The 22,600-nt window shown below is 39.3% G+C and overlaps 1 protein-coding gene across 4 annotated transcripts in view; it reads left to right on the top strand.

Annotated features, from left to right (window-relative positions):
- The window catches only part of SORCS1 (sortilin related VPS10 domain containing receptor 1), a 467,434-nt gene that overhangs the window by 334,571 nt on the left and 110,263 nt on the right, over positions 1 to 22,600 (top strand). For all 4 annotated transcript variants that reach the window (XM_069461103.1, XM_069461105.1, XM_069461104.1 and 1 more), the window contains exons 6-7: positions 4,433 to 4,497; positions 20,437 to 20,555. In XM_069461103.1, coding sequence (XP_069317204.1) covers positions 4,433 to 4,497; positions 20,437 to 20,555 — 184 coding nt within the window. The remainder of the gene's footprint in view (positions 1 to 4,432; positions 4,498 to 20,436; positions 20,556 to 22,600) is intronic.

Below are 22,600 nucleotides of genomic sequence, written 5' to 3'. Positions count from 1 at the left end.
TTTAAGGGCAAGAAATCTATAGCCCTTTGTTCTTATTGCATGATAGGGGCTTGGGATGTTTTACTGAATAAATAAATAAATAAGTAAATAAGTGAATTTTATTTATTCATATAGTTGATCTCTGGGTCATTGACTCTTATTTTTTTGTCTATTGACTTATCATGATAAATGATTTTGATAAATTAATTCTGTGCTTGGAGCATCCATGATATCCCAAGAAGTTTTTAATAGCAACATTAATTTTAATGTCTTAGGTGAGTATTAATATTTCCTACCCATTTCTTGAAATAAAAAGGGGGAGGAAGAGAAGAAAGAAATAAGCTGCATTTTCTGAGTCCTTGCTATGTGATGAGAATCTTCTAGGTACTTTAAGAAGTATGTTCTAGGAAACTTATTATAGCCTCTTCTTATAGATTTAAAAAATGAAAGCATAGATATGTTAGGTAATTTACCAAATGTCATATCTACAGATCAATTAATAAATGCTGGTGTGCCTAGTTTGTGAACTTCTCCTTCCTCCAAAACAATTCAGTAAACATGTTTTGAGTATCTATATGTGACATGCAGGTGCCTGGAACAAAGATACAGAAAGGTTTGAGTTTGTCTGTCAATAAGAGAGCTTGACAAATGAATCACCAGTTATAACATGACCTGATTTTGCTGTGCAGAAGTATGTGCATCGTTCTGGAAATCTCAGAAAGGATAACCAACTTGGCTTAAGTGGCTCCCCCACTGAGAAGCCTTTTTTCAACTTCTACCATCTGCAGCTGAGCCATGGAGTAAACGTTAAGAAGGCAGAAGAAGGGTGAGAGGAAATTCCAGGCAGACACCAGCATGTGCACAGGCATGAAGACCCCCTTTCCCTCCCACAAAATTCAGTTCAAGAGAGAATTCATTTTCTTGATTTGACATAAAGGCAATATAAAGGTTTACAAGATACAGCTTCCCTGCTGTATTTTTCTGTAATTAAAAGATCCTAGACCAACTTTTTCATCTAATATTTACAGATAGGTTCTTTCTGATCACAGAATTGAATAACATACTATATCAGGTATAACAGTAAATATTGAGCAGTGTAAGAATGTTGTCTATATATTTACTGAGAAAACTTGCTTCTCTATACTTTGGTAAGCACAGACAATTCAGTGGTAAAAGAGTACCTGTCTTTTAAGAGTCCAGTGTAAAAAGAGAGTCATTTATGCAGAGATCTAGCAAATTATGATGCACCGGGACATTGATGTGTACAGGGTGATCTAGAAGTGTAAAGAAAAGGTGTCCAACCCCTTATGCTTAATAACAGAAGTCAAACTTACACTTTTGGATAGAGATGCTTGAGGCCAATCTTGAGATCTCACTCTACAAAAAAGGTCATCAAGTGTTCATTTTGGATTAAATTCTATGTTTGTGCGTTTTTCTATGATCATGATGATGATGATGAAGAAACATAATAATTGGTCTTAAAACACACAGAAAACCACCTAACTCCATAGCTCCAGCTAAAATGTAGGGGTATATATGGACTATAATAATGATACCATTTGGGTCACCTTCAGTGATGCGCTTCCCCAAAGTGTCTAGTCAATGACAGGACCACTAAAATCACACCTCTGCAGACATTCAGCATTGACTGGCTTCAGCAATTAAGAACTCACTAGGGCCATAGAGTAAAAGCAGCAGCAATTCTTTATCATCAGTGACTGCTAGAAGTCCTCCTAGACCACTAGGTCTAGAGGTGAGTGCTTCAGTAAATAAAAATTATAGGAAACACTGTGGTTTGACTTGAAAATATAAAGTTTTGTTTCACTGTTGTAGTTGTTTTACTATAAATGGGAAAAAAATTAGGTAGGGTAAGGGGATTGATTGGTTAGCCACTGTAGATTTTGGAAAAATAAAGGACTCTATTTTGCTCTTGCTTCTTTTTTGTTAGTTGATAAGGGGGGGGGGGGAATGTCACTTAAAACAGCAGCTCCTACCTTTAGGCATAATATAAGATTTTAAGAAACTACTGCTATTATTGATTTAGGGCCCTAAGCACATGGAGAGATGCACTGGATGCTGGGTAGTTATTTTGTCTCCTGTTAACACTAACTATAAGCCAAGCAGATAGGTTTGCATGCTAGTTTTTAACATTCTGTTTCTGGGTTGGGGTCTTCTCCTGGGAATAAATGGTGGTAGACCTTTCTCTCAAGGAGGAAATTCAGAGCAGTATGCAGTGTGGGTAGATGAACAACATGTAACTACCCATTAATATTTTGAAAAAACTGTTGACTATGAACCTTTCCAGTTTGAGGCGTATCAGACAGCTCATTTTCTTTTTTAATGCTCATGACTCATGGTCTTGTCAGAAGGGGTCACCTGTAGTTTCAGTCAACACCAGTGTGGGAAGACAGAGAGCCACCACGCATAGTCTGTTAGTCACTACGGTACTTAGTGGGCTGAAGGTCAAAGGGTCACCTTCTGTCTGTATTCAGGTAGGTTCCAATGGTGTGAAATGTCCAAATCCATGTTCCATGTCTATTTGAGGGAAATTATAAAAACCTGATTAGGAGATATCTGCTTCCTGGGAGAAGAAAGCAGGATTCAATGTTTCGCGAGTAGACTGAATTTCAGGCCATGTATCAATCAGAGAAAGCTTACTGACAGCAACGATAGGAACTTAAGGAAACTTCCTTTCTAAAGATGAAGAGTGAATAAGCTAGCGAGGCCTCAGACTCTGAGTTGGAAAAATGAGTTTAAGTAAGAAGAGTTCTGGGAATGCCCCTGGGACAATGATTAATTTACTTATTTCAAAGAATTCACAGACATTTATACCCTCCTTCTCTCCCTTTTTCTTTCCTTCTCTCCCTCCTTTCCCTCCCTTTCTTTCTTCCTTCTTTCATTCCACATTTGACTGTCTATTATATGCCAGGAATTATGTAAATATGTGTGTGTATATATATATATTTATATGCATATATATGTATTTATATATATAAATGCATATATATAAACACATGTGAATATAAAATGTATAGGCCGGGCGAGGTGGCTCACGCCTGTAATCCTAGCACTCTGGGAGGCCGAGGCGGGTAGATGGCTCAAGGTCAGGAATTCGAGACCAGCCTGAGCAAGAGTGAGACCCTGTCTCTACTAAAAATAGAAAGAAATTATATGGACAACTAAAAATATACATATACAAAAAATTAGCCGGGCATGGTGGCACATGCCTGTAGTCCCAGCTACTTGGGAGGCTGAGGCAGTAGGATCGCTTAAGCCCAGGAGTTTGAGGTTGCTGTGAGCTAGACTGACGCCATGGCACTCACTCTAGCCCGGGCAACAGAGTGAGACTCTGTCTCAAAAAAAAAAAAAAAAAATATATAAAATGTATAAAGTGAGCTCCTCAATTTCAAGCTAAAGACAGCAGCTTTCAGGGAATGACAAACTCAGTGCAGCAAACGATGAGGCAGTCAAAGTGAGATGGTTCTTATCTATGTAGGGTCTTGGGTACCAGACTAAGTCCTGAAAAGATGAATATTTTTAATATTTGCATTTTCTAGGATGGATTGGATGGCTGGGCTGAGTGGCTGGTGGCAGACAGAAGGACCAGTTTGGAGGCATTTAAGTATTTTCCATGTTGATATGGAACAAATTAAAGTTCTACAAATCTGATTTAGAAAAAAAAAAGTACAGATGGTCCCAAGTTTAATTAATCTTGTTGTATAAAAATCCTAGAGATAAAGTGTGATTGCCCATTTCATTTATGTAACAGAATAATAATTATTTTCTATTTAATACAGCTCATTGCAAGATTACACAAATAATAAGTGCCTCCAAGGCATTTTAAATAGGCTTTTATTTTACTTACACATACAATTTCAGGCACGTATTAGAAAGTGAGGTGCATCTGCATTTTTCCCCTCACCCTGGTTCAACAATACTGAGAATGGTCACTCTGTGCTGTAGATGTCCCTGCATTGCATGAGTCATGTGCTTTGTTCATAGTTCATAGGGCAGCAGTAGGTAGTTCTGTAAATTTCAAATGAAAAAACTAATTAGATCATTTTGCTATGTAAATCACTGTTAAATCACCCAGCTAAAGCAGCATGCCTGGCATCTGCCTGATAAGTTTCAAAAGCTTAATACATTGTCGCTGGGCTTGTTGCAAGAGTGCACGCATACCACGTGTAGGATCTATTTGCCAGTCCGAGCTCATAACGTGCAATATCCTTGACAGAGTTCAGTCTGGCCTTCATCAAATAAAGTTTCATTATCATTTTTGTTTGAAGTGGAAATTTTACTGTTAGGCTATGTAAGTAAATAGAGTAGATATAGTCTGAGGGTTGTGGTTTTAGATGCCTGTGGATATTAAGTCTGGGGGCTCTGCTGAGTTCCTCTAAGGCACGTGTACAGTCATTAATGTGGATGTTTCTTTTCGTGTTTCTCCACTTCTCAGGTCCGTGATGGGGTCGAGCAAGGAACCAGACCTTGTGCATCTCGAGGCCAGAACTATGGATGGTCGTAAGTAAATCAACGTTGTTCCAATGTTCTTAGTGATATTAGTTCTATCAATCTGTCATGAACCAAGTCTGTGTAATAGTCTCATGGTATGTGCATAGTAATGGACGATGTGTGGTTTCTAGGGGGTTGGGTTGCAGGGGTGACCTGCTTCTCTTGGCTTTTAGCTGGTAGAATGCAGGTATCTTCTGCCTTTGCTTTCAAAAGAGCTAAGGGCAGGTGGATGAGCACAATGGCACAGTGGCAATAATCCAAGTCTTCAAGTTGTTTGGGCATGAGGACTTTTCTTGTCCTCACTAATGCAAAATAATCATAACAATTGTCATAAATGTATATTTGCAAATATATTTATAAAAATAAAGATAAATATATATTCTCTGGACATATATATATTTAGATCATGGTGACAACCAGCATAGCCCTCTCATCCAGTCAAGGTATCTTTCCAAGTAAAGAAAAAAATTCCAAAATTCCCAATTCCTGAAGCATTTTGTTGTTGTTGCTGCTGCTATTTTGTTTTGATTTTTTTTTTTTCTTCAGTTTCCTTATTTTGTGAGCTCTCATCCAGGCAGTGCCTCACTGTCCTGTTTGGAGATTCACAAAACACTTAGAACAGGGAAAAGAGAATCACCCTGTGTGCCCCCATCAGAAGCAGCAGGGGGAGAAAGTCAGTTGAGCGAATTGCTCACCTTTTGGTAGTTCCTGTCAACTCTAGTTAGGGACGCTGCCGTGAGGGACTACACTTCAGGGAGATTGTGGCTTTAGGTACACGACATCGAGGAACGTAAGCCGCAGATCCAGAATCCAAACTCATGTCTGAATGTCTCAAAAGTCCACTCACTACCTGTGTTACCTTGAACAAGCTACTTCAACTTCTTATGCCTCAGTTTCCTTGTCTGTAAATTAAATAAGTTAATTATAATGATATAATGATTGCTGTAGTAGCTAACACTGATTGGGAAACTACCCTACACCAAGAATTATGGTAATATTTTTATATACTTTATCACAATTAATCCTCATGACAATTTTGTAGGTTGTTATTCCCACTTTACAGAGGAGGAAACCAAGGCATAGAAAGTTTAATTACTATATATCTAAGGTTTTATGGTAAATAAGTGGAGGACACTAGTATCTATCTCACAAAGCCCATCCAACTGAGAACTAGAGAAGCCGATGCCTATAAAATACAACACACAGGGCCTCACCTGTGAAATATTTAGACAGCAGTGTAAGTTTTCTTCCCCTTCTTTGGTCCTGAGAATTCTAGGAAGAGTTAAGCAATTGAGAGGGTACCACTAGGCCAAAGACAGAGCACTACAGGTAAGAGGGATAAAAGAAAACAAGACATGAGGAAAGTGTACAGAAAAATAGCACGATGGCAGAAAAGACAAGAGGAAAGGAAGAGATGAGATGAGGAGAGGAGAGGAAGAGGATGGACTATCCACAATTACCACGGAGCAATGAGGCTATTGCAGGTTGCCCAGCACTGAGCCAGAGAGTGATAATCTAATTTCCAAGACACTCTCTGTTTCAAAAAAATCTCTCACAATTTGAAAGCATCCTAATCACTGCCAGTTGTGCCTGTCGACCCGTCCTTAGCTCTTCTGAACACAAAGCTGGGAAGTGCCTGCACTTTACCAGCTTAGAGCCAAAGAAGCAGGTCAGTCTTGCAACTCAAACTCCCCAGAAACCTCACATCCTCCATCGCTATGCACACACCATGAAATTTTTCATCTCCAGAGGTTTTGCTTCCCAACTTGGAGGAATAAACACATTTTTTGACAGAGTCTATAGGAGCACAGATTAGGCTTCAAGACTGACCTTCCTGCTCTGTAAACCCAGGCAGAGCTGCCATATGGGGTATGCCCAGCTCTGTGCCTGACACAAAATGAGCTCAGCAGGTCAGAGCTTCTTTCCCACCTCCTCCGTGGGCTCTTTCTGGTGGTGAGGCCTCCAGTCCCTGGAGCAGATGATGTGATCCTGGATTCCAAGGTCCAGTTCTTCCTACACAATGGAGAGAGTGATCTTTTCTTAAAGTAAAAGGAAACACATCACCCGTTTAACACATGGACTGCCACACTAGAAAAAAAATTTTGCTTTTCCTTGGGACCACAGCGTTTTATTACGAAAATAGAATAAAAACATTCAAAACAAAATGATCCTTTCTAATTTAATGAAAAATTTATTTTTTATTGTTTTCTGTGCATAAGTTATATGCAGCTTGAAGTTAGGTTCATGAGTTATATGCAGTTATTTGCAGCTCCCAAGGTAAAGAGAGGTGTGAGTTACATATGCTTCACAAGGGCATGGGCTCAAAACTAGCCTGAGTTAAATACAACTCACAGAGCAGTTAATGTGTCAAAGGTCTTGTTTACTTCCTGTTTTTCTGATAATAAAGAGCAAAGTTCCCACCTTGCCCTGTGGCTCCAGCACAATCTAGAGCCTGCCCATTTCCTCAGCCTAATCTCACTCATGTTGTCCTCTCCTCGCTCCTTGCCTGCAGGCATTGGGGATTGTTCTACATCTTGCCACAAGGCCCTTATACCTGCTCTTTCCTCTACCTGCAATGCTCTCCTCTCTTCCCCCTACCCTGATCAGCTGAGTCTAATTAATCACTGAGCATAGTTTAGACTTCAGGTTCATCACCTGTTTCTTAGAAAAGCCTTTCTTGAATTCCCAATCTAAACCAGTTTCTTATTTTGTTTGCTTTTATCCAACTATGTTTTTTTCTTTATTGCATTCATCTCAGTTTGAAATTATATGTTCTATTTATGTGGTTATTTATTCACAATTTTTCCTCCCCACCACTCTATAAATGCTATGATAACAGAGACCACGTATATCTTTGTTTAATATTGTATCCTCAGAGCAGGGCACAGTGGCATATGCCTGTAGTCCCAGCTACTCAGGAGCCTGAGGCAAGAGGATCACTTGAGCTCAGGACTTTGAGGTCGCAGTAAGCTATGATTGCACCTGTGAATAGCCACTGCACTATAGCCTGGGCAACATAGTGAGACACCATCTCTAAAAAATAAAAAATAAAAATATTGTATCTCCAGCACATGCATCTCCAGGACATGCCACAATATCTACATGTAGAGGGATCTTACTAACTATATGTTGAATGAATAAATACCTAGTTGACCAGCTGTCAGGGTTACTGGTTGGCTGCCTCACTTCACTTACCAGGTTGCCTGAATATTTTAGAGCATTGCATCTTAAGCTTTAACATGTGTATTACCCACCCGAGGCATCTTGTTAATATCTGGATTCTGATTCAGTAGGAGCCTGAGATTGTGCATGCCTAACAAGCTCCCAGGTGGTGCCAGAGCTGCTGGTCCCTGGAAAATGCTTTGAGTAGAAAAGTTCCACAACAGAAAATGAGTGAAGGAGCTTTAGGGTCCGTTTCTTATAACTACACCCCTTGTTTAGAAGGCTCTGTATAGAATTGGTAGCATCCCAGATTGCTTTCATTTTCAAGCTTTTGGGGATGCTGCTGCTTTCTGGCTTGTGGCATCTAATATGTATAACCCTATATCCTAAAAACAACAACAAGGCCATCCCTTTCCCTGATCTGCACATTTTCTTACACCCGGCATTATCCTATGATCCCTGAAGGCATGGCAGTTGATAATGCCAAACTGTCATCTCAGCCTCAGCTTTCACCAGGCATGAAATACATCAGTTCTAATTTTATTTATTTTATTTTACTTTTTTTTTTGCAGAGGCAGCATCTTCAGAAACTATCCAAGGGTGAAAATTCAATAAAGGGATTTAATTTGAAAAGTTATCCCTGTCAAAACAAAACAGAAAAATAAAAAAATCTACCAATTGAAATAAAGGATCTAAGCATAACACCTGACCTGTCTCAGTGTAAAAAAAAATGATATTGTCGCTGTATCATAACATCTTTCTCTCTCTCTCTTTCTTTCTCCAAGGCAGTCAGTAACCATGGCTCCAGGTAAAAGAAACAGAGAGGAGAAGGAGGGAAGGAAATAGCACCCAGAGGTCAGAGCAGCAAGCTATTTGTTAGCAAATGTAGCTGGCAAGATATGGGAGTGTATTTATCAAAATCAGGCCCCCAGCTGATCAGTGGCTCCCAGAATTCCAAATCTATAGGTCATCTCTTTCTCTTTCCAGTTGAGATCCTCTCTTGTTTCTCCATCCCTTCATTATGCAAAATTTAAGTATATGGAACCCATTTTTTATATTCTAGGTTGTACATTTTGTAGGGTATATGCTAAAATAATACAATATTTTTTACTTAGAAAAAGAATTTTTTTTTCTTATTTTAGTGTGTTCAGAAATTTTGTAGTCAAGGCACCGAGACATTTGACACGGGAAAAAATCCCTCCCTTGCCAATTGGTCTCATCCCCGTGGGCTGGGTTGCATATGCTTATCTGGGTTTGTATGTCAAAGTTTAGTTTTGGTCACATTTCAAAAGTTCCTAGATTACATTTTATAATTAATTCCTGTTTCAATCAAAGTCCCCATATTTGAGGGGACCCGAGCACTGGAAAGCTTTTTTATTTAGATAAGAAAAACAAATTACCTCTTTATTTTAACTAACTTTATAACTTATTTAAGATTACATTCAATTATAAGTGTTGGAAATAAACTATCTTAATATTAGGAACATAAATGACTTTGTTACAGAAGAAATCACAGACATTTTTATACCACACTACAGTTATTATATCTTAGAATATTATTTATGCTCATTCCCTTTTCAAAAGTACAGTAGTTATTAGACCTACCACTAGATGTTGTTATATAATACATTAATTTTAAAAGTACATATTGGAGTATTATCAATTTGTTTTTTAATATTTGATAACTTTAAATTTAATTGCATTAGTTTTCTGCTAATTCTAGGTAGTTTATTGCATGCATTAAAAACACTATTCTGAGAAAATGGATCTACAGGTTTCCTCACTTCGCCAGTGGGGTTTGTGGCACAAAGCATCCAAACCCTTGCCTCAAAAATACAAGTGTCTGCAAAGGGATGTGTGTCTCCTTAATAAATAAACTAGTGTTTTATCTTAGATCCTCTGGAAAGCTTTTGTTCTGTGAGGGCCTATGACTGGCGCAGACCTTTCTTACAACTGTGCTCTGATACACGGATATATTTAGTTTACATCTATGAAAAGGATGTCTTAAATAAGTATTTCTTGTATTACTTTCTGCCTTAGGAGGTGAGCTGAAAAGAGTAAGCTCAATTGCAATCAATCACAGGATGTATTGTTAGAAAATCTGAACACATTTATTGGATGTGGCATTTGTTGTTGGCCCCCACATTCAGCTTAGGACAAATTGACAAGTCCTTATCCAGGAAACAAAGATTTTATTGTTTAAATATCTTATGTGCTGTTGGGGGCGAGGGGGCATGTGTGTGCACATTGTAGACACCTAGTACATTAGAGCACCAAAAATAAAACCTACATTCTACTGATTTACCTAACATAGGTGTATTTGCATATATGTGGGTGTAATGCATGTAGTTAGAGAGAAAATATTGACCAAGCTGTTGGATTGAAAGCTTGGTGAAAAGCTGTATCTTATTTAGTTTTGGTTGTACATCCAAAACATAAGAATCTGAAATATTTAATATTTGTTGAATTAATCACTAGGTGTGTGTGTCGCTGTATGGACATATCCACTTAAGAAGGGAGGGTCTTTAACCAGAGGGTCTGTGGACTCCTAGAGGGCTAACCAATTAGCACAAGAAACTTACTGTCTCCCTGAACTTGGGCATCACATTTTATGCATATGTGATTTTGGAAGAAAAGAGCATAACTTTTATCAGGCAATTCTTCACATGGCAATTACACATGGATATACAGTTCTATACTGTGCTCATCTAGGAGCATATGTCTAATAAGAGAACCTGCAGTACCAACGTTGCTTCTCCCTTTTACTTATGAAGTGAAAGACCCAGCCAGCAACCTGAGTGTTTGTGTCCTGGTGTTGATTGCTGTCAAGAGGGACAGGGGACAGGGGACGATTACTAGTCTTGGCATCTATTTGCGTGAGTAAGTAACCTTGTAGCCACTTTCCCAAGGACTAATTGTTTTCGCTGGGGAAAACAAACCTTGGCTCTTTAACCAACTGTGAAAATGACTGCCCCAAAATGCTTTGTGAAATGAACCTCAAACTAGCATTTTAAAAGCAGAAATAAAATAAAAGAAACGCACCACTTGATGTAACTATTCATCCCACTAATTCTGGTCTGGGGTGAGAACTGGAATCTCATGTCTACTTCCTATCCTCCAGCTTTCTTATGAATTTTCCATATTGGATGGCATGTGTATCGATATCTGGACATGACAAGCACTGCTGGGGTGCTGTGGAGTGGTGACAGAGACCTCAGTCCTCAAGGTCCTCAGTATCTGAGCTGCAGAGTGTTTTGGAGTTTTTGCTATGAACATAGATTACTTTTATACCAAAAAATACAGCAACAAGGACAATAAAAAGGGTAAACAGTACTCAAACTCATCAATTGAAAAGTAAAATCCACTTCCTGACTTTTATTCCAATTCTCAAGAGATAGTGTGTGTGTGTGTGTGTGTGTTTGTCCATAAATTGTTTAGGCTTACACAGATTATTATGTATGTGTGTACACACACATGCACTCACAAATGTTCATGTTGTAAAACTATTGTGCCAAATATAGTGTTGGTGAGTATAATAGCAAGTTAAAACTTATTCCATATCAGTACATATAAACTTAGCAACTTCAAGGCTACTCACTACATAGAATTTTATTATACAATCAGCTATAATTTAATAATTACAATCTAGTTAGTAGGTATGTAGACCTTTGGCTATTTCGACCAATGCTGATACATACACATAAGCACATACTATTTACTTGGTTAGTAAGCACTCAAGCCTCTGTAGGCAGCAAGCACTGCTGAAAGAGAAACTGAGGAAGGGACATCCCTGGGTCACAGAGTACATGCATGTTAAATTTTTGTAGACATTGTCACATTGCCTTCCGAAATAGTTGCGACAATTTGAGGAATGCCTACGTTTGCAAGCCCTCAGCCATCCAGAACATTATCAAAGATTTTTTAAACACAACCCATCTGATGAGCAAAAGAATGGCATATCCCTACTGTTGTAACCTATATTTATTTAATGAGGAGTGAGGTTGAGAATTTTTATTTGTTTTTCTTGGCTATTTGTATTTCTTCCTCGGTGAACTTCAAAAGATATCAAATCTCTTTAATAGTTTAGAGGAGATTAACACTTTGCTGTTTCTATACAAATCTGAAAATTTCGAACTTGCCACCCTGACTGCAGCCAAAGTTGCCACACTAGCACAACTGGGTGCATGACTAGACCCCACATGTCATAGTCTTCATTTTCCTTCTCTTTCAGTCAATTTATTAATAGCTTCTAAGGTGGAGTTTGGAAGAGATGAGAAGATCCCATTTCTGGTTAGCTTCAGATTCTGATAGATTCTCACTACTTCCCAACTCCAAGAACAAATATATTCTCACCTGTCTTCTGTCCTCAAATCAAGCGTCAAGGTTGAGACAGCGCAGCCGTGCTTAGCGCTCTGCTCCCCTGTCTAGTCCTGTCATTCTGACCCCATATTGCACATCACAAAAGCTCTTGACTTCAACTACTCATGATACCAACTTGACCGCTTTGCTTTAGCAGCCTAAAGACAGGCCTGAAAACCAACCAGAAAAGCACGAAATAAGATAACACGGGCCTCTCCATGCAGCTCTGAGAAACGTGGCAGTGACAGTGCAAGAGCCGGCCCAGCTGGACGGCTTTCACACTGGGCTCTTTGTAGCCATTATGTGCTGCTTCCTCTGCTTCCCATGTGCCCACCCACCTGGGAGGAGGTCTGTGCCCTTATGTCCCGTCCTGAGGATAAGAGAACAGAGGTGCACAAAAACTTGTCACTCCCAGGCCTTGGCTCTAGGACAGAGGTCTGGATTTCTGTTGGGTCCTAAGGATCCCTCAGGATGCAGCAGCAGCAGTTCACGTGACGTGGATGTGTGCCAATTTCCAAGAGTTTGGAAAATTCCTGGTGTTTCTGAATCCTGCTTAAAAAAAAAAAAAAAGCATCATAAAGACCTTGGCACATATACATTTTCTCTCTTTGTCCTCTACGTTCTCAAGCAACAACGATGCCAGTACCGTGCCCTATATCCCTATTACTGGCCTGGTGCTATTGCACTAGTTCTTTTCAGCTGCACTACTTACAACAACCCTTGAGGTGTAGGTATTTTTATTTTCCTCATTTTAATAAAGAGGAAAATGAGGCTTACGGAGATTAAGTGTTTTTCTCATTGTCTCAGAGTTAGGATTTAAAGCCAGATCTGGTTCACTCCAGACCCATTATTCATCCCTTTGACAAATACTATTGGACATTTATGCCACGTCAGCTTTTCTTCTAGGTATGAACGAGGGATGGTAGGTAATGTTGCAAAGGCCCTGCTCTCATAGAGTTTACCTTCTATTTAGGGGAGGCAGATTATAAACAAATGCATGATGCTTTTGTAGAAGACATAAGTATGTAAATACATGAGAAAGAAAAGTGGAGTAGGGAACATAGGGAGTGATTAGGGGAGGAGGGCTATCGAGGAAGAAATCTCTAACAAGATGGTATTTGATATTTGAGCCAAGTCCTTACGGAAATAAGGGAGAGAGCTATGTGTCTGTTGGAAGAGCATCTCAGCAGATGGAACAGCACGTGCAAAGGATATGGAATGTGAGCGTGCTTGGCATGACGGAGGCGTAACAGGAGACCAGGTGGCTGGAATATAGAGAGAGAGACAGGAAAATGTGTCATCTGTCTTTGTTTATTCCACAATGTGAGACAAGGATTGTACCATATTGCTCTTTGTTGAGCATTTACTATATTCTAAGTATGATACTCAGTATGGAGGATGACAAAAACAGATAGTTATTAAGTGAAGAAATAGTCGATCGAATGTACCCACATGTCTCAGAAGCAGTCTTGAACTGTCCCTCTGTCCTGGAATTAATCTTATAACATATAGACACATCTAAGTAAATACTTTATACCTCTCTCCTCCCCAAAAAACTAAACTTGTAGAAGAAACTCTATATTTTCTCCCCTATGCACTGAACTGTTTTATTTCTTCCTCTCCTTCCTCCCTCCCTTTCTCCTTTCCACTTTTATTTCTGCTTTCTTTCTTTTCTACTGTGTGCCCTTCTCTCTTCCTTGGTCTGTCTCTCTAACTCTCCCCTACGTACACTTTCTTTAGAAACTTAATTTGGAAACTTACATGATATGATTCCCAGTTTTTCATGGCTGAGTGTCACCTTTTGGATAACTTTGTGTCTTTGTTCATATAAACTAGTTTCTAGTGTGTGGCTTTCTCATGAAACACACAATGGGTATTCCCCACACATATCTCTTGTTCTCTCATGCCTCTGTGCTCTTGGTAGGTGCTCCTTCAATTCTGGAATGATGACTTATCTCTGTCAACATTCCCAGCGGCCTTCCCGGCTTTTCTCAGCTCTTACATGGATGTCCCCACCCCCTGACAAAGGTAATTAGCCTCTCTGCGAGATGGAGTGAATCGTAAAATAGTCCCTGTCCTCCAGAGTACTGTGTAGGCCATGGGGGATTACAAGTCCACATTTCCATGAGACTTTTTGTTTATAGTTTTGTTCATAATTAAACTTTCACAATATTAGGGCAAATTAAAGCATTTGGTGCCAAATAAATATTTGTTGAATGATAGAATGAATGGATAGAGTCCTAGAGATCTGTGACATATTTTGTGCTCTGTCATTTACTCATACAAATCTCATCCCTGTGCCTGGGTTCATCATCTATTAAAGTACGTCTCTCTCTCTCTCTGGGTTTTTATTTCAAAGTTTAAAAGAGGAAAAACATGTGATCAACTTAGCACAGTCCCTGAACCACAGGAGAGCTTGTGCTGGTTACTTTGGAGAATCATGCTCGGCTGCTGTTTATCAATAAAGACATTCCAGGAAGGGAGAGGTTTGCCTGAGCCCCCAGAAGAACTCCACGGAAGGCGGCCCAGGAAGGATTTGGACTGAGTAACAGGAAAGGCAAAGGCAGCTCAAACCAGCAGAACTCTCTGGATGAACACAGGGCGTCTTCCAGGCATGAGCGTGCCGTTTAGAAATGAGCCAGCAGCATCGCAGAGCTCTGTTCTGTTTTGGCAGGAATGGGAAGGAAACGGGTATCCGTGGGTCAGTGATGGTAAAGACCCTTTGGATCTTCAAGTAATAGTTTTATTTTTAACATCCTTTTTGGTCCTAAAATTCTAATAACCCTCATTATAAAAAGTCTAAAGCCTCGCTTGGTAAATGACCTTCTCAGAGTCACATACTGTGCTGGAGAGGGAGCTGGGACTTAGAAGATCACTCCAGCAGACAGAGGGAACAAGGAGGCTGTGACTGGTTGGCCTCATGTGCTGGGTGCAAAGGTGGTCTCACATTCTTTTTGTACCCCTTATTATTTTCCAGTTCTACCTGCTGACCCCTACCTCACTCACACTGCCTACCTAGAATATTTGGGTTAGTTGTATCTGCATTAATTATTATATAAGGAGAATAGTTTTCATGGTGTTTTAAAAATTATTTTTGAAAAAAACCTTCAACCAAACCAAAAATTGAATATACAGAAAGATGCTGCCTCAGGTAGAAATGTCCATAGTACTTTACAGGTGGGTACCTTGACACACAGTGATTTAAGAGAAAGGACTTAATTAACAACTACAGCTACCATTATTTGAGCACAGTCTAACCAGGCACGAGACTAAACACATTTCAGGACTAAGGTCTTCAATCGTCACAACCACGAGCCATTAAAATATTGTTTATTCCCATTTTATGGATCAGGGTTTGAGAGGTAGGGTACTTTACTTAGGTTTGCCAAACTTTCAGGCCTTGAGCCTCCATTTAAACCTCGGATCCTCTGTTCCAAGCTTGGCCCTGTAGAAGCAGCTTCTCTTCCCTAGATCAGTGCTGTTGTGGGTGGATGGGGATTGCATTAGTCCAAGCAGCAGCTGTTGCAGAGAGTGAGGATGCTTGAAAAGAGCAGCGCAGTGTCCTAATTTCCTATGGCAAGGAAAACATCTGTGTGGGAAAAGTGATGAAATTAATTCTAATGTCTAGCAGTTGCATACATTAATTGACATTAATTAATGCCAAATTGCAAGAGACTTCCTATGGAATCGCATCATACACTCACCAGAATTGAATATGGAAAGAGTTCATCATATTTAATGCTATTACAGCAAGCCCCAAGGGGAATAAGAGTGATTGGTCCCTCATTATGAAGTGTAGCCAATTTCTTTCTGTTTCCATTAGAAGGAGAAAGGGAACAAACCAGGAACATTTTACCACGGGCCGGCAGCTCAAAATTGATCATTTCCCCTTCAGCTTGCAAATTTTACTTGGAGCCACTCTGGACAAGGATTGGTTTGAAGACCTTTTCCAGGGGCTTTTCTTATATCACCTAGTTGCACACTTTGTAATTCTCAGGCCAAGGACAAGCTCCTTGCACAGCTCAACTGCAGTATGTAGCATGTGGAGTAGAGAAAGATGAGCATGCAAGGGAATTAGGGACAGTTGATTTCACACCCCATCATGACTCTGTCCTCCCTACTCACTGCTGGGCCATGGATTTGTGCAGATTGTTTGAGTCTTTCACATTACTACCTCTCCACTGTTGTTGACATCTCATATATATCTTTTATTCATTTTTCTTGTGCAAACATACATTTATAGATATCTATATATACAACCTACAAAAAAATCAGGTCCATAATGCACATATTTTAGTAACCTACTTTTAAAAAACTTTTATTTTGGAATAATTTTAGATACACAGAAAAGTTACCAAGATAGTTCAGAGTACATGTACTCTGTACCTGGCTTCCTCTAATGTTCACATTTTATGTAACTATGATACGCTTTTCAAAGCTAAGCAATTAACATTGGTATAATATTGTTGCTTGGTAACCTACTTGTATAATATAAAATATATTGAACATTTCCTCACTGAAGCTCAATCTGCCTTTTTAGAACTATGCATAGGTAATATAAATCCTAAATAAATAAGTAAATGTATCATTATAAAAAAGCAGGATTTTAATAGCAAAATATGAATTTTCCACAGTTTATTTAGTTATTCCTCTATTGTTGGCCATTTTGTTTTCTCCAGCATTTTTTATTATTAACAGCACTCTGATAAATATCCAAGTGGTTATATCTTTGCATAGAACCTTAATTATTTTCCTAGATAGAATTTTCATAAATAAACCTGAAATCAAAGGATGTCATTTTTAACTATCTTGATTCATATTGCTGAATTACTTCGCAAAAAATAGTAATTTGCAGGTGTTCTTGTTGTGTATCTAGATGTATCCATTGATTCTTAGAAGCCAAAATATACTTAATAAAAATTGGCCCAAACTCACTGGGGTTTTTCATGCAAGATAGTATAAAAGAAATAAGCCAAAGCTGGAGTCAGGCCAGCCAAGTTGAAACCCCATACTGCCATTTCTACAAATCACTCTCACTTTGAGTTTCTTTCTCTTTATCTATAAAATCAGTTGGTATACTCTGTAGTCTTATGAAGATTAAATGTACTAGATAAATGTGAACATGTTTTACAGTGTCTGGCACATAGATGCTCAACACACTTTTGACTTCATTTTCCTTTATTTTCTTTCCAAATCCCCCAGATTCATAATTTCTGTATAGAAAAGTTAGAAACATGTAAAATATATGTTAATATTTTCCATCTTATGTTTGTTCAGGGACTTTTGAAGAGGAGGTTAAGGTCTTAAGAAGGAAACTATTAGACACCATTACAAATAAAACAAGAATTGCAAATGCATCAAGAAGTCCTCATTAGGTGTCACTCTTGGAAATTCTAATTGGAAATGGTATTTGTAATCTGAAGCCCAAGACATCCTAATTAAGAGTCAATATTTTTTAACCATTTTTTTGTTGTTGTTGTTCATTATCTTACATAATAAGAATCCCAGAAGTAGGGCAGCTGTAGGCTCAGTACCCTCAGTAGCTTGGTGACGTCATTGGGAACAGGTACTTTTCATTTCTTTGACATACTCATCACGTAAGCTTGATTGTAAGACTGGCTCCTTTGGATAGCAAGAAGTCTAGAGAAGTTCCAAGCATCACATTGAGACACAGTGTTGTACAGAAGCAGAAGGATCTTCTGTTTTGTCTCCTGATATCTCCCAGAAGTCCCTTAAAAGCTCTCCCCGCACTTCTCATTTACTAGCACTAGATTTAAATGCCCTCTTCTAAACCAACCTATGGCAAGGAGAGTTGGAAGACCTTTAGTGGGCTTAGACCAACAACATTCATCCTTGCATGTGAGAACTTCCTTCCGAGTCACAAGGAGGAGGGATGAGCCAACAGATCCACTCTTGGCTTTTCCAGCATTCTTCCAGAGAAGAAGGGGTGTTGGGCAGGTCACCAAGAACACCTGATAAGAAATATAATTGAAATATTCAAATTTGGTTTAGCCAGTCTTTTTAAGGACCTATGTCCCCAAAACTGATCTTATCATTGTGAAAGGTAGGAAAAGAGAAAACAGGAATAGCAAGATTTTTGACAATAACAACTAGCATTTGTACAAATTTGAGTTTCAAAACATGTAGTGTATATATTATTTCAATTAATTCTTACAGCTAAACTACAAGATAGTTTATACTGGTATCTTCATTTAATAGAGGAAGGAAGTAGGACTCAGAAAGATGAAGAGATTTCCTATGAACCATGCAGCTAATGAATCACCACACCAGAATTCAAGCCCAGGTCTCATAGTCACAAATCCTCAATGTTTCTGTGGTCTCAAGCTACCTATGAAAGACAGAAGTCACTTAAAAGTGGTAAAAGGATCTGGTGGAGTGTGAAATTGAGAGGTAAAGATTTTGAGTTTCCATGTGGATGACTGTTCTGGGAAGGGATGTGTCCTGGAAATTGTCTTTAAGGAGAAAGATCTTGAGGTATCCTCTAAAATGGAACTACAAGAATGTCAGAAAAAGGAGATGGGGAAGGGAGAGTAGAGGGCTCTTCTTTGCCTTAACAGTGGAGGTGGTTTCACCAGAACTAGACAGGTTGAAGTGCTTGTGAGCTATCCCCATCTTTAGAAATGGCAGCGGGGTGAAGGAGGGTGGTGAGTAAAGCTCTTCCTAAGTCTCCTGAGAACAATCAGCGAACCTGTGTCCTCAAGCCCATAAGTGGCCCTCCAGATACCCAAGTGCGGCCCCTCGACTGAATCCAAACTTCTTGGAGCAAATCCCTTTATTAAAAGGATTTGTTCTATAAAATTTGGATTCAATCAAAAGGCTGCACTCAAGGATCCAGAAGGCCACATGTGGCCCCAAGGCCACAGGTTCCCCACCCTGGATGGAGCAAATGTGCATGCCGCCCCCTAGTGGCACTCCTTGCAGAACACAGGTGTACACAGTTCCTTAATTAAAGGTAGTCCTAGAAAGTTCTGACTTCCTACTTCCTTAAGAGAAGTCTTTCGTGAGTCCCTATCTCAACATATTATTGCCCACCTGCATTTCATGTAAATAATCATCTCCTGATATTTTCATTTGGACGAATAGATTTCTGCATATGTCTCTGATGTCTTAAAATCAAACTCACCCACTCATTAAGCATCAAAAACAAGTAAAATAACTTTGTTTTGCTCAAAAAGATACCTTGCAATAAAGAGGCATATTCCAACAAATATTCATTTATTACCTACTATGTGCCAGGAAAAATATTAGAACCTGTGGGTACAATAGTGAGAAAAAAAATATATCTGTCTCCATGGAGGTTGCATTCTAATGGGGGCAGGGCACAGAAAGTAATAATGAACAAAGTAATTTTATATTTGATAAATTCTATGAAGCAAATTAACAAAATGGTGTGTGATAAAGAGTAATCATGGAAGATCCTCAGAAGTAACAACGAGCTAGCTGAAATCTGGAACCTTCTTTGGGAATAGCCTAGGGAGAAGTGTTTTAGCAAAGGGAATACAAATAACAAGTCTCTAAAGTGGTAGAAAGTTTGGCCAAGTTCCTGAACATAAAGTAGGCTAGATTAGAAGACTCACAGGGAGAGCAGAAGAGATAATCAGGGGGAAATAGGGGGGGCGAGTATGGAGGACTGGAGTGGTGGATGGTGGGGAGGGTTTGAATGTATGCTAAATGCAATGAGGCAAAAGGAGTTCTGAGTAAGGGAGCACCATAACCTGATTAGATAGAGGCCAGCATAGCGTGGTTGAAAAACAGGGAGAGCCTCCCTGATGCAATATACTTCCAGCACTAGAGACCGAATTGATGTAAGAGTTATCATTACTGATACTGTGTTTATCATCTGGTTGCAATCTCAGGTGAAATCCAGGGTCTCAGTTTACTCATCTGTAAAATAAGAGCAAAGTTTTGGCTCAGAAATCTCCTGTCTATTCTAATTAGTAGTAAAAGCAAAACCTTTATCTTAACATAGAACATTATTATTAAACCAACAGCAGCACGTTTATTATTGGATGACTGATGATTGCATGTACGTATGTTTCCCTGTCAAAGGTCCAAATGTGGAAGAGAAGGCTACTAATAAGAAAAATATATATGTATGAAATCACAAGTATTATTGCCAGTTTTTTGAAAATAATTTCCTTTGCACTTGGGAGGGAAAAAATGAATTAATGCAAATTTAGCATTGGAGGATAGCAAGACTTAGTGGAAGTACCAGAAGGTGCTGTAGGTGACCGTTATAGGCAAGTGAGTGAAATAATAATAATTTAAATAATGATAGCAATAATGTATTTAACAAAGACTGTGAGGCTTGTTTAAAGACTTGGGGATAGCAAGGGAAATAGAAAATGTCCACTCTGACTCTAAAGCTCTGTATGTATATCATCCCACTCCCATTTTTTTTTCCAGATTCACAATATCTAACTTGCCGAATGCAGAACTGCACAGAGGCCAACAGAAATAAACCCTTTCCAGGCTACATTGACCCAGACTCTTTGATTGTCCAAGATGACTACGTGTTTGTTCAGGTAGGAAAGATCCACTTGTATTCATCATCTCAAAACATTTCTTGGCCTTGTTTCTGTCTCTATTGCAGCACATTCTGCCTACTTACACTCCCTTAAGAATAAAAAAGAAAGAAGGAAGGAAGGAAGGAAAGAGGGAAGCAAGGAAGGAAGGAGTTTTCAACAAAAGGAAAATTACTGAGCATGGAAGCTTCTATTCTAATCAAATAGTAACTAGTTTCTTTGGGCTGTGTCTGGAGGATCTTATCAGCATGGGGTCACAAAGGCACTGCTTAGGGTAGTAAGCTTGTCTCCAGAATGATGCACTGTTCTGTCCCCCTCATCTGCATTCCAAATTAGCTTCCAGTTATCAAAGAGACTGAGCAAATATGCCAGTCCCTATCAGGGGAATGGTTAGCCTATCAGCCCTCTCCCCAACACCCACCTTAAACACAGAGAAACAGGAGTGGGAAGAGGAAGTTGTGGGGTGGCTAGAGGTGGTAGGAGGCAGAGGTGGCAGAGGCTATGGGGAGGAGAGTAATCAGCTTTTATTGTCATGTACTGACTGTGATTAGAATAAAGAGATTCCAGATGAGATATATTCAGCCAGGCTTTTCACCTCTGAATCCAATGAGAAAATGAATCAAATGAGAAGCTGAAGTGTCATGAGTGGTTAGAAGAGACAAGAAGCAAGTATGCTTTGCTTCTTTTCAGCATTTGCAGAAAATTTTAGGCTTGTTTGGACAATGCATTTAAAAATTCAGTTATTGCTTTCCATGTTAAAAATGACAAAGGTACAATTGCTACACAGCTTATATACATGTATATAAAATTTCACTACAACTGAGACATTCTAGATACTACATTTATTTCGACAAGAAATTGTGATTTAGAATATTTAATTCCATGCTTTGAGTCCATGCTTTGAGGAAGCATTTGTAAATGCCTAACATCAGCCTATATACTTTTTAAATGTCTCACAAATGATTATACACACACACAGGCACACACACACACACACACACACAAACCATTTCCTTTTTCTTCAGGGAAACGAGTAATGAATACTCTGATAATTTCAGCATCAAATTATCAAGTGACATTCAAATAGTTATACATATTGGTTCTGTCTATAATTCATTTCTCTATTAGTGCTGCTCCTAGGAACCTTGTCTGGTTTCTAATAAGTTTATAATCCACATATATAACTTACAAATGTGAATCAGTTCTCCATTTAGAATTTCATATATTTTTTACCTATGCCACCCTGAACATGATCCTTGTAACCAATCACTAGGACTAGGAGGTCATCTGATCACATCATGGTGAAGATAATCACATGCCTAAGTGTCTGATGCACCCAAGGCAGTTGTTGACATTCTGAGTATGCAAACTCCAGCTCACATTCAAACTGCGAGTGTTTATATCGGTTAAGAATGGCTTCAGAGGAGAGTGAGGTTGGCAGTGGTGTCCTTTCTACTAAGCCCTGCGTGGTGAGACTACTGCTGAGGTGGAGACCACACCCCTCCCGGCCCTCCCTCACACCCATTGGGATTCACTGGGCTGTTAATTTTGGACAAAATTAGTGAAGGTAGCTCACACTTTTCCTCTGAGACATAGACCTAGAGTGAATTTGGACCACAGTCCTGGCCTGGCTTTCTATCCAACGTGCCAGCGCTCCTGCCTTGCGATGTGCCCACACTCATCAATATGGCACCATCAAACTGGAATTCAGGGCCCAGAGAAGTTAGGCTCTAACGCTGCCACTGTTTGCCCTGGACCATTTCCTGCTGATACGGTGTGGGAATCTCTTTGTGTGGCCACAGATTTGGGGTTAGAGAGCTGGGCTGCCGATGGACAAATGAGCCAGTGTACCCTGAGGCTTATATCAATTGGGAAAAAAAAAAAAAAACCTAAAAATGTTTCCCAGCTTTTGAGCCACATTGTAAATTTAAGAATTGTGTTTTTGTCCAGTAGGTTCAGTTTGGGCCTCTGACCAACTCACACACACCGTGTAAGTTGTTTCTGAGCTGAATGCCAGGTCTTTACACTGGTCCGCAACAGGAATT

The sequence above is a fragment of the Eulemur rufifrons genome, chromosome 28, assembly GCF_041146395.1.
Source record: "Eulemur rufifrons isolate Redbay chromosome 28, OSU_ERuf_1, whole genome shotgun sequence".
Taxonomy (NCBI): Eukaryota; Metazoa; Chordata; class Mammalia; order Primates; family Lemuridae; genus Eulemur; species Eulemur rufifrons.
The sequence above is the reverse complement of the archived record's forward strand: the minus strand, read 5'-3'. Positions and strand labels throughout refer to the sequence as shown.